The following is a 13,447-nucleotide window of genomic DNA, read 5'->3' as shown; positions in this document are numbered from 1 at the left end:
GACATGAGGTTTGTCTTATTTGCCTTTATATCCCTAAGCCTACCATGGTGCCTGGCACCAAGTAGATACATCTATTCACATTGGGTCTGTGTTTGCTACATAGAAGGAGTTAAGACAGCTTTTATTTCTGAATGCTGGAATCAAATTTTTAAGAACAAAGTTATAAATGACTTGGTGGCTCTCCTTATGTTAAAGTTCTTTGTCTGATGATTTTTTAATCTGAGCTTGAAAGGTATATATGCCTGTCAACTTCCAGGTCATAGCATTTGTTCTATTCCTCTCCTCACTTCTCACTACTGCCCTGTGGTAATAGAAACCATGCTATCTGCACTGTTGTTCATGGAAATGCATCATTATCTACCTTCTGCTTAAAATTCTTGTCTGCTTTTCCTGGTGTTCATCATTTACCACTTTACATTTCTGTACATACTCTTCCTCTTGGCCTTGATCATATATATATATACATATATATATACATATATATATATATATATAATGTTATAGGAGAAATATCTATGGTCACGGGTTGTAAAGTATAGCATGGGGAATTCAGTCAATGGCATTGTACAATAATAGCTATATGTGATGTCAGAGGGTAGTAGATGGGGGGTGATCACTTTGTGAGGGGTGTAAATGTCTAATCATGTTGTTTTGTACACCTGAAACTGATAAAAAAAAGAGACTGGTTGCTTATTTGGACATTCTGAGCAACTTTTGCATTCAGCTTCTTTTCAAAACGGGGCCCCTCCATTTGCCCTCCCGAATACACTGTAGCCTAGGGCAAGAGAAATCCTGGTCAGCCGTTGGCCCAGGTTCCCAGGTACCCATCAGTGATGAACCTGAATGGTTCCAGGGGCTCTCTCCTGGATGTCACAGGGTACTATCAGTACAGGTGTGTCCTAAACCAGACCTAGGCCACTTTTTTGTGTACACATACCTGTGAAATAATGGAAACCCGTGGTCTTCTGAAAGTTTGTTTACTTCACATGTAATATTCATCTTTGTAAAATCATCCCAAGTAAAAGTGACAGAGGAAGGAGAGGTACTGCTTGGAAGAGGCAGCAGTTAAAGCTTTCAGAAACATATAAATGTCAAATAAGATCAGGCAAACAATGACTGGATTGTGTACATATAGACTTCTATATTTAAAATAAAAGATACAATATAATTTGATTACATAATAATACGATACAATTTATGGAAGGGGAGGATTTCTTCACATGGGTACATTCTCCATCTGGCTAAGTGGAAAGCTAAGGAAAAGTTGTGTTATAGGGGATTTATTTAGGTTTAGGATTTTCCTGGCATATTTGTAGTCAGGGAAAGCAAGGTCTACAAATGAAATGCGAGCTGTAGGAGGTAGAGGGTTGCTTCTGACACAGTGGAATTTTTTGTCAGAACTGGAAATTTGTTGAGCACTACATTGCACTATCCTGATCTTCATTTATTGGCCAGCTAGGCCCACCTCCTTATTAGCATGGCAGTATCATCAGTCTAGGGGAGAGCTTCCCATTTTCTCTCTGTGGGGTAAACTGAAAATTTCATATTACAAGGTAGGGGTTAAAGGACAATCCTCTATCAAAAACATCCTATCATTCTTCAGTTACCCTATTTCTGGAGCAAATGGTTTTCGTTTACCTAGGGGGAATAGTTGTCCCTGTTCAGAATTGCATCCTCTTGGTAGGGGGGAAATACCAGCAGGGTAGGATGGCCCCAAAGGTTGGTGGGCCTTTCACCTAACAGTCACTTAGGAAGAAAATACAGTGAGCACTTATTTGAGACATGAGGAGCTCCATGTCTCAAAGAACTGAAGTCTTGCATCAGACTACTTGTTGGCACAGCCAGCCAGCAATGTCCCTGTGGTTGCACTACTGCTGCTACCTTGGCTGTAAGTGCATCTCTGGGTGCCAGAGGGAGAGTGGTCTGTGATTTCTTTGAATAACTCCCCTCAACTGTCTGCCAAGAGATAAGATTAGAGAGATAGAAACAGGTAAGAATAGATCTCTGAGAGGAATCTCATTGTCTATGGGGAATGGAGGGACTGTGGAAACAAAGCACAGCCTGGCTGCAGGTGACAATACCAGGGTGAGATTAGCACTCTGCAGGCAAACCAGTCCTCTCTCTATTAGCTACTTTTGGCATCAATATATATTGGTGTCAGAGGGCCTCTTGAAGAGGGTGTTTGTAGAACTGCAGAACAGAGGGGGGCATCTTAGCCAAAGTACCCTTCCCAGCCATGCAAAATCACCTTTGCCAACTCCTGGGAGTGACTCCTTAACAAGTCTGCTTCCAGTCTGCTGCTAAGCACTCATAGATACACAGGAGTCCAAATAGGCAAATAAAAGCAATTATCAACAAGCTATGCATTTATTCTCCTAAGGAGGATATTGGAGGCCTCAGAATTTGCATTTGGAGAGTCAAAAGTATCTCCAAGCCCTAAAATCCTTGCTGTTCCCATGGTCTAGAAATAATAAGTGAAATAGTCCAGAGAATGTGACAAATAAAAGTTCATCATGTTGAGTGCAAGATCTTAAGACTTTACCAACTAAATTAGAGAAATATAAGTAACTAGAGGTACTCCTGGGGGCCATGCAACAATCCCTGAGAAACTTGGTTAGTTGGACTCCCTTAATAATTCAAGCTCCACTCCCCAACCTCACAAGTAATTGGATAGGTAAAAGAGTCAATAACAACCCATTTTTCCTCTCCCCTTCTCATCCTCTTGGGTGAAAGGGAGCTATAAGCAGAGTGAAATTTACCTAGAGTTTGACAGAACATCTGCCCAACATGGAGCACTGGAAGGAGCTCAGTGCAAGAAGATATGGACTGCTAATTCCCAGAGAGGAATGAGGTATCTGACATTTGGAACTATTATTGGAAACCACTGTGTACTCTGCATGAGAGGTGGTCCAGCCTGCAGAAAGGTTGCCATTATAATATGCAACTTTTGGTATGGCATAACAAGTTAGAAACATCATTTCTGTATATATGTGTATATGGCTACATAAAAATATACTCCATTAAATGGAAGGAGTAATAAAGCTTAAAACAATAGATTAGAAATATACCAACAAAATACAGTAACATTCGGGTAATGTATCCACTGTAGGCTGTGGACAAGAATCAATAAGATAAGGGATTGTTGGTTGGCTCACTGTAGCTGCTCACCATGGCCTGCAGAGGGCTGGTATACCTGCCCAACCTTCAAGTGAGAAGGGACATTCTTGATGGAGTGTTCCTCCCATTCAGGGGGTAAACAGAAGTGAGGAGCCTCCCTTACTGCTTGTCTTCCCTGACCTTGGCACAATATGAGGTACAGTAGAGAATGGGGGGGGGGCAAAAACAAAAGAGGTCTTCAGAGGTTGAGTAGAGCAGGAAAAAGTGGAGGCAACTGTCTTAAGTAATTGGGCCAAGGCAGCCCACTCTGAAGTGGCTTTTCATTCAAGGACAGCCAGTCTGGAACATAATTACACTAAGAAGATAAGGTATGAATGATATCAATTCAAAAACTGGAACTTCAAAATAATGTTTTGTTCAACAGTTTAACAGTTTAAAATGTTACTGTTGTTCGCTGGTCTAAACATCTCATCATGAAATCTTATGGAGAGGAATGTGGTCATTTCTTCAAAAATTATAGTTCCTGAGACCTCTTGTCTATATTGCCTTTGTAGCTACATGAGGTCCTATTGAAAGTTCTGGTCAGCGTCTGCCTTGAGGAAAAGCTTTTTATAAAGTAGATGCAATACAAGCATGTCCAGCCAAAGGGGAATCCTCTTGCTGAATGAATTACGGGATGAATTTCTCTTCACTCAAACACTGGATAGAAGAACCATGCACATTACTGAAGAATTTTTTGAACACTTGAAAGACTCTTTCCCCCAGTGAAGCTAAATCATAAATGTGATGAGAGTATCATTGACTCTGTTCCTGTGGATCCCACTATACATAGTTTGTGTTAGCCAAGGCTGGCCCTTGACAAAGCTGCTGACCATCAGGGGCAATTGGGAATTCTCCTGGATAGGTGTCCAAATGATGATCAATTTATTGCTATCTCTAGAGCCATCATTTCTCAGCAGAGACAGGCAAGAGGGAGGAACGAGGCTTGGCTTTTCACCATAACCTCCTAGTGGTAGCTTACTCCATTCAACTCACAGGGTCTACTTAAATCAGTGGCAAAGCTGATTCAGACCATTTCCTAGGAGCACAGCCATGACATAACCACTTTCTGGAGAAAAGCTGGAGGAAGAGGACCATCCTAATAGTGGTTGGAGGCTAGTGGTGATTTCCCCCATCATTTCTTCTACCACACACATGGCACTACTTGTTGAGCCAAGCACAGATGTTTCTAGTATTGTCAGTAGGCTAAGGCATGGGGTGGTAAAAGGGTTTGCATTTACCTCTTGGTTCTGAATATGCCCAAACTGGAGTTTTTCTAGGGCTTATAGCCCTGCGTGTCTGGGCATTTTTACGAACTTCTTAAATAGACAGGGTATGGACCTAGCCTGCCTTTCACTGCCTTTTACATCACCAATGCTCTTGGGTCACAAGTGAAAATTGGGTTTCAACAGTCCTGGGGTTCTTTGAGCTACTATAGAAAAGACGGGGGCAGTTGCAGCAGAAGCCCAGGCCTCTGTTTCCATGAGGAAAGACATGTTTTTTGGGTGCATGCTAGCCAAAAAGGAATGCAAAGGAAAAAAATAACTACTTTTGGGGTCTCTTCCAGTGGCATCGTTGTTTATATTAGCAGGTGTTTATATGTATGCACACATGTGGCTACACCATCCAAATAATGGAAAGGGCATTGGGCCAGTAATCAGGAGACACGAATGCAAGCCCCTTTTCTTTTCTGGTTATTAGTTTTCTCGTTTACAAAAGGGGAAGTAGGAAGGAACCAGAGTGTCTTTCAGGTCCTCATTTTTGTAGAATGCTGCTTGCTCCCTTTTTTCTCTGATGCTATGAAAATGAATCAGAGGAGAAGGCTCACTAATTCTAAAGTCAGTGGATAGTCTCCTCATGCAATCCAGGGATGAGCACATTGTCCAGCCTGGTGTAGCTTCATGATCCTGGGCTTAGGGCGCAGTTGGGAGGCACTGCCTTGTTCGATGTGATTCAACTGCACAGTTGTTTTTGAAAGGGGAGACTACAGATAGCGTCAGTCTTTAGCATGGTCAGGAGGATAACTACAGGTTCCTCCTTCAGCAGAGAAGTAGCTACAGGAGCTTTCTGGAAGTGGAGAAGTACAGGCCAATCTGGAAGGGCAGCAAGCACAAACTCTCTCCTCATTGCTTTTGTTTGAGTCCACGTAGATACACTTTGTGTGCTGATGTTTGCCTGACATGTGGATTTGGGGGCTTATATATCAAAGTCATGGTGTTCTTGAAATCCACATGAGTACTGGGTAATAGCCAGAGAATCTGATTGGATGTTTTTTGGCATGGGAACAACACAAAGGTGATGAAACTGGCAGTGTATGCGGAGCGTATCCTAAATATACAGGGTGTGCCCAACTCCCATTGGCGCTGCTAGAAATTGCTTGAATGCAAAGGAGGCTGTGGAGTATTAGATAGATACCTCATGGGATACATTGCAGGCAAATAGCTGTCCATTGCCTTCCACTGTCAAACCCTAGTAGATTCTAGGTCTGAACAATGGCTGCTTTAATTGTTTTTAAGAAAAGATATCCGGGTAAAATTCCACCAAGCCCTGCTTGGAGGCTGACTATTAAGATCTGAATATGATGGGGCTACAGTTCCTGACTGGAGGCTCTGGGGGTCTTTGAGGGGTCAACAGAGATTGTTCTTTTTAGTGGCCCTCATGAAAGTACAATGGGCCAAGTTGCCAAGTTAGGGGGTTACATATGGAATTACTGAAGGTGCTATTGTGGGGCTGTAACACCCAAGTAGGGTAACTGGTGTTTAATAGAAAAAGAAATGGGACTGAACATCTTGTTGTTTCTCTATCAGGCCTGAGGTCCTGGCTTGGGCCAGCTGTGCCCCCCAAAGTTGTGAAGAATGGAAATTCTCCGTCAAGGTGTTCTTTCATTCTCCAGTCCCAAGTTAGTTATTCTGTTACCATGACATGGACATGGAAAGAATTGGTGATTTCTGAGGCAAAAAGAGATTAATTTGAAAAGGGGCAGCAAAAGAAGGGCACTGGTATTAGATTACATGGGTAGAGTGCTATAGTGGACCACAGAGTTATAGTCAGGTGGTGGGCTGTGGCATTCAAGGGTAGGATCCAGTGGCAGGAGGGAAGTCTCTTTCATCTGGTCTTCGTCTTCAAGCTCAAGGGCTGAGTGGTATTTTACAAACTCCATCTCAGTCTCCCTCTGAATGGTCTTATTGTTCTTGCTGACAGTTCTCAGGCTAGTCAGAGAGAGAGAGAGAGAAAAAAACATGCTTAGCACTGGTAGTTTGGGAGATAGGAGAGCGTGTTTTAGACAGAGGAGTTCCAGAGGCTGGCAGACACGGAGAAAACCTGATGCTTATTTTGAAAAGAACAAGTTTCTCCCTTTGAGGAAGCCAAAGATCAGTGCAGGTGTAAATGCACTGTGGTGATTTTGTGCTAGGCAAATGGGAAAACTCAAGAAATAGGAATTGTGGTCCCTTCTAGCAGGCAGTTTCTAATCTGATTGCAGAAAGCCACCAGGAATATTTTCAATGTAGCTTGTGTTCACAGTTAACACTGCCTCAAGCCCCAGGAAATTCTACAGAGCTGTGTAACTTTGGAAGAGTCACATTATAGGCTTCAATTTCTTCATCTGTAGGATGAATATGAGGAAAGAAAGTTGGATTAGATGATCTTTAAGCTCTTTCTGGCTCTAATATCTTATTTGACTATTTTGGGCCTATAAAAATGACAATTGCATATAGTTTAACTTAAAGCTTTCAAGGTATCATGCTCTCTGTCACAAGAAGACTCCTATATCACCCCACACTAGTTCTTCTCTTTAATATCACTCACTTTTCTCATTATGTAAAAGGAAGAGTGAAAGGTTTCCTGGACTCCCAGAGTGGTTGCAGTAGGGGTGGGGCAGCAAGAAGCAATTCCGTTCTCTGAATCCTGGAGCACTGTAGTGGCATTAGGGACCTGAGTTTCTCTACTTCTGTTCCTTTTCTTCCTCATCCTGGGCCCCTATGGCAGAACAGAACTTCCTTCTCTCTGTGTCTCTCTCATCCAACAATCCTTGGCAGCCCTGAGTAGAGGTTAACACCTGTGGGCACTGCCTCAAGGAGTCTTCCTTGTTGTACAGGCTATTTTGGGTCCCAGGACCTCTGGAGCCAAATCCTGGGTTATGATTTGGGGGCAAGAACCCAAATCTTTCTACGAGGTTAACAGAGCTCTTAATGTGTATTTAATGAGACTATTTTACATAGTAACTTTGATTAAGAGCTCTAATTTTATTCTACATCAGATTCTAGGAAACAAAATTCATATTTTTATTTTTTCTGGAATCTGATTCAGTTACATCCAGAATTTTTCAAGTTGTAAGAATGTTACAGCTTCCCCCATACCCTCCTTAAATGAGCTTGAGTTGGTTCAGGGAATATGGCATAGGGAGTCATGTCTGAGGGGCTCAGGCCTCTGTAACAAAGTGGGTCCCTGATATGCTTTCTTGTCACTTAAAGATGCATGGCTTCCCTGGCAAGTAGATGATGCCTTTACTCTCACCATTACCACTTACTCTTTTGTGGCTTAAGACATTTATTTTCTGGGTAAAAGCAGCCAAACTTGAGAGAGGCTATGTATAACAAGTGTCATATAATTTCCCATGGAGAATATACTTTTAAGCCTTGTCCTAAAAGTAGGCCATGGTTAAGTGGAACTGTATCCACCTCATTTCCCCACTATGGCCAAACCTGTCTATTCTCCTATCTGTCAAACACTTCTTGGCCTCCTTCTTTCTCTGCTTTTGCTCATGCCTTTTTCTAACTGGAATACCTTCTTGCTTCTTACACACTCATCTAAATTACACTCATCCTCACAGGTCTTATTCAGATCCCACTTTGCCAGAAAGCCACACCCTACCATTCCAGTATGAAGCCCTCCCTCTCTGAACTCTTAAAGATTGTAGTCAGAAGAGAGGACTCTAGAGGCCAGACTTCCTAGGTTCAAATACTTGCTATGCTATTGGTTAAGTTACTAAATCACTCTGTGCCTCAGTTTCTTCATCATGAAAACACATAATTACCATATAGAATTGTAATGGCAAAATAAATTTTTACACAGTCACTAGTTGAAACAGACTGAACATGGTGTTTTAAAGGAGTTAGCTGTTATTATTACTGCTGTCCCTTTGCCCCATCCCTTGTACCATTTTACATGCCCTGCTTTGTTTGGTTGGTGACTTTTTAACGTTTGTTTTATTTATTCATCTAGACTGCAGTACAACGACCACCAGTTGTATAGAACTTCACAATTCACAACCATTTGCATGTATTCAGTCTTATTTAATTTCACTTAAAATGTCCATACAAAATAACCATTATTTTTGCCATTATATAAATAAGGAAAATGAAGCTCAGAAAGGTGGTTAAGTCTCTTTTCCAAAATTTTCAGAGCAATGCTCAAAGCAATGCCTCCAACTAGAAGTATTAGGTTTCCTTAGTCATCATGAATCAATTGTAGAGGGATGAACATTGACAGGGTTGCCAGTAGCCCAATTGGCATTTTTATGTGGATTACAGAAAAGGGCCTTTTTCTTTGGGAAAAAAAATAGATGTGTCACCATGCTAGGACACATGGTCTGGGTACTCTTGTGCAGGACACAACCTGCGCAACTATATATGGCTGCCTTGGTCTTTGAGTGGAATTTTAGCTCTAGATATGAGAACACTGCAGCCAATGGGATTGTGCATAGGAATGTGCTTGAGGCCTAGATATGGCAGAATATGTGGTGGCTGACCCAGGGTGACAGTTTATACCTGCAGCTCAATGCCAAGTCTAGTGCCTTTCTGAAAAACTGAACCTGGTTAGATATGATGCACATGGAAAGGAAAAAGGACCAGCAACTTGAACTACTGTAAGTCACAGGTGGCTGCCCTGAAAACTACACAAATCATCAATCAACACTAAAACCTGAATCCCCAGCAGATCTCAAATGAAATCTATGGGAGGATGTGTAGAGAACACATTCTTTCCCAATATGATCAAAAAGCAATAAACTGCTCTGCCCTTGCTCAGGGTTATTGCTGGCTTAATAGCATTTCCAGATGAATAACACTACACATTTCTTCCCTAAATTCTTGATGATGACATGCAATGACTGGTGGGACTGCCAATATCCCAGCTTGATGGAATGAGCTGGCTCAGGAGAAATGAATAGTGCAGCTGTGAAAAAGAAAAAGCAAATGCTAAAAAAACTGGCATAGTCTTTCATTTCCCTGTGACTCCCATATTAATACAACTAAATGTCCTGGAAACAGCTCAATAGAAAATGATAGAAATACTCTGAAAGCTGGAAAAAGAAGCCAAATGGCCTAGGAGCCTAAGGATTTGAGGTACAACAATGCAGTAAATTCTGAGAGTTTACTCTTTATCTACCATGTATCCTTGGACTGGAATCCTAAGAGGCCTGAAACCAGGAATCATCAAAAGACATTAAGGAGAGGCAGGTCCAAGATGGGGCATTGGAAGATGCTGAGCTTGCCCCCTTCCATGGACATATCATATGCACATTCATATTTAGAGTAATTCCTTCTGAGAGATAACAGAGGGCCACATGAACAGTTTCTGCACAACAAACAGAAGAGAGAGACCACACAGAGAAGGCTGGGGAACTGTGAGAACCCTCCAGGAGCTGAGGGAACTCTCCAGGACCAGAGGAACCAGTGAGTGCAATTCTTTGCATTTCCCCTGCATTTGGATAGCAAGTGGGAGCTCTATTCAGGTGATCTGGTCAAGCTGCAGGGCTGCTGTAACCAGCACAAGGCACCCCTCTCGGAGCTAGCTACAACAGGAACAGGAGGGTTCCAGAGCACTCACGCACAGGGTCCCTCCACCTGGAAACTGATTCAGCAGGTACAACAAGGTACTGCTGCACACACCCACTGGGCTCCACACACACATGGGGCTGCCCACCCAGAGAAAGTGTAAAACTAGCAGGGCACTGTAGTGCTTCCACATAGGGCTTCCCCATCCAGAGAAAGTGTTAAGCCAGTAGGATGCTGCTGCACATACACATAAAGCTACCCCACCCGGAGAAAGTGTGGAACTAGTAGGGCACTGCTGTAAATACACATAGGGCTGTTTTTCCCAGAGAAAGGGAAGAACTAGTAAGGTACTGCTGTACATACATATAGGACTGCCCCACCCAGAGAAAGCATGGAACTAACAGGGTAATGCAGTGCTTGCACACAGGACCACCCCATCGGGAGAAAGAGTGGAACTAGCAGGGAGTTGCTGCATGTGCACATAGGATTATAGAACCCAAAGAAAATGAAGAACTACCAAGGCATCGTGGTACATGTACACAGTGCTCCCTCATATAGAGGAAATGTAGGGTTAGTAGGGCACTGCTGCATGTGAACACAGGGCTGACCTGCCTGGAGGAAGTTTGGAACAAGTAGGGCACTATGACAGACACACACACAGCAGCTCTACACAAACTTAGCTCAGATAACAGACAAAGCAACAGGGTATGCCATGCACACAATGGGAAGCCATGCCCAGATCAGAAGGGCAAGGAAGCACACACACATCAGGTTGCCATGTCCTGACTCCATTCTGACAAGGGACAGCCAGAACCACAGGGAGCTACAGCACATAAATGTACATCAGGCTGCCCCACCTGGAATTCTCTCTTTCTGGCCGGGCAACACACCAGGCACTGCAAAGCCTGCTCCAACTTTAATCAGCCTACCAAAATCATTCTGCACAGTCTTCACAGAGGCTACCTCTACAAAAGTCCACTTTTTCAACATTGAAAGAGGTTGTTATTTGTTCTAGCTCATAAGAATAAAAAAAAAACCCAGAGAGTTAAACAAAATGGGGAGATAGAAGAATATGCCTCAAATGAAGGAAGAAGAAGAAAAAAACCCAGAGGAAAAACTCTAATAAAATAAAGAAAAGGAATTTGCATGATAAAAAATTCAAGGAAACAGTCATAAGGATGTACAATAAAGTTGAGAGTAGAATAGAAGGATTTAGAGAGAATTTCAACAAAAAGTTAAAAAATATAATAAAGAAACAATCAGAAATGAACAATACAATAACTGGAATGAAAAAATACTCTAGAAGGCATTGATAGCAGATTAGTTAATCCAGAACAACAGATTAGTGAGACCTGCAAGACAGAATAGTGGAAATCACTCAATCAGAGCAGCGAAATGAAAAAAAAATTCTTTTAAATGAGGGTAGTATAAGGGACCTATGGGACAACATCAAGTACTCTACTGATTCTATTGTAGGGATTCTAGAAGAAGAAGAAGAGAGAGAAAAGGGCAGAAAATACATTTGAAGAAATAATGGCTGAAAACTTTCCTTATCTGGGGAAGGAAACAGATATCCAGGTCCAGGAAACACAGACAGTTCGAAACAAGATGAACCCCAAAAGACTCACGGAAAGACATAGTGTCATTAAAATGGAAAAAAAAGAAAAAGGATAAAGAGGCAACCTTGAAGGCAGCAAGAGGGAAATAATAAGTCACATAAACCCCAAAAGTCTATCATATTATTTCTCATCATTAATTTTATAGGCCAAAAGTATGTGACAGGAAATATCTAAAGTGATGCAAGAAAGGCATCTATTACCTATTAATAGAATACTATACCCATCAAGGTTATCATTCAGAATTGAAGGAGAGATAAAGAGTTTCCCAGGCAAGCAAAAACTAAAGGAGTTCACAACCACTAAACTGGCATTAAAAGGAATGTTAAAGGGTCTTTATGCAGAGAAGAAAAGGCCATAACCAGAAATAAGAAAATACAGGAAAGAAAAAAAAACTCACTGGTATAAAGGCAAATATATAATAAACACAGGGGACCAAACACTTAGAAAGCTAATATGAAGGTTAAAAGAAAAAAGTATCAATATTAACTATAACTAAATAGTCAGGGGACACACAAAAAGAAAAATATATAAAATATGATGTCAAAACATAAAGCATTGGGGGGGGGGTAAAAATGTAGTGGTTTTATAATGTGTTTGATCTTAAATGCCTATCAGCTTAAAATAGACTGCTATAGGTAAACATGGATATAATATTAACTTCATGGTAACCACAAACCACAACCAAAAACCTACAAAATAATAATAAAATACAAAGAAAGGAACCCCTACAAACATTAAAGAACACCAACAAATCAAAAGAGAAGACACACATATCTGAGTCTCCATCAACATAGCTAGCACTATTTGTTTGTCTCACCCTGGTGCTGCCCTGAGACACCACCCCAACTTGTGGGCTCACCCAAGCTGCTTCCAGTGGTTTCTCCATACAAACAGCTTGTCTTGGCTGATGCTGCCAAGACCAATCTCTCAAAGGTTTCTAAAATCTCTAAAAGGTTCACAAAACCCAAACAGGCAGAATCTAACTTCAGTGTGTCCTGTACATCTTGGTAAACAGCCCCAAGCCTGGCACTAGTGGGAGCTAGCCTCAGTTTGAGGCTTGGCCTCTCAAGGCACTGCCAAACCCAGTGCAAGTAGCAGGCATCTGCAGATTGCTTTGTGGCTCATGCCAAGTGGCCCTGGGCATGGCACAGTATACTGCTGAACTTGGCCTGTGGTGGGGCACATCCCAGGAGGACTTGGTGCTAACACACCTGGTGACCAGCTTCAGGTTAAGCCAGAGTTTCATTCGACTACCTCCAAGGATGACACACTCAAAGGGCAGACTCAGCAGGTACCAGCGCCTTGCTAAAGTGAATCCAGCTCTGTAGGGTCAGCCCCTGTACAGCAGTTCCTCCAGGGTAGTCATGGTCAGTCCTTACAACCAATCAGCTTGAGGGTAAATCCCTCCCACTGAAGTGCCAACAGCATCAAGGCTCAACTACAACAGGAGGACACACACAACCTACACAAGGGACACACCTGCAGCACCCAGGTAAGGTGAACATGGAGAATGTGCCACTGGGCCCCATGGAGCACCTACTACATAAGGCCACTCTACTAAGATTGGGAGGCTTAGTAGCCCTAACTAATACAGAGAAACAAACTCAGGGAGACAGCCAAATGGGAGACAAAGAAACATGTCCCAAACAAAAGAACAAATCTTCAGAAAAAAAACTGAACAAAATGAAGGCAAGCATTCTATTAGGTGCAGAGTTCAAAACACTGGCTGTCAGCATGCTCAATGGTCTCAGAGACAACTTTAACAAAGAGATATGAAATGTAAAACTGGAGATAGAAAACATAAAAAAGAACCAGTCAGTAATAAAGAATATAATAACTGAAATGAAGTATACAATAGAAGATGAAGCAGAGGATTGAATCAGCAATTTAGAAGAT

The 13,447-nt window shown here is 42.1% G+C and overlaps 1 protein-coding gene across 1 annotated transcript in view; it reads right to left on the bottom strand.

The window, feature by feature from the left end:
* Positions 1–1,030: 1,030 nt before the first annotated feature.
* Positions 1,031–13,447, bottom strand: part of LOC109390085 (vascular endothelial growth factor receptor kdr-like) — a 286,991-nt gene continuing 274,574 nt past the window's right edge. Inside the window, exon 31 of the mRNA XM_019656126.1 lies at positions 1,031–6,365. Within this exon, the coding sequence (XP_019511671.1) occupies positions 6,164–6,365 (202 nt within the window). The 3' untranslated portion in view covers positions 1,031–6,163. The remainder of the gene's footprint in view (positions 6,366–13,447) is intronic.

The sequence above is a fragment of the Hipposideros armiger genome, unplaced genomic scaffold (assembly GCF_001890085.2).
Source record: "Hipposideros armiger isolate ML-2016 unplaced genomic scaffold, ASM189008v1 scaffold_254, whole genome shotgun sequence".
In the NCBI taxonomy this organism is placed as follows: Eukaryota; Metazoa; Chordata; class Mammalia; order Chiroptera; family Hipposideridae; genus Hipposideros; species Hipposideros armiger.
This window is presented reverse-complemented; position numbering and strand designations above follow the sequence as displayed.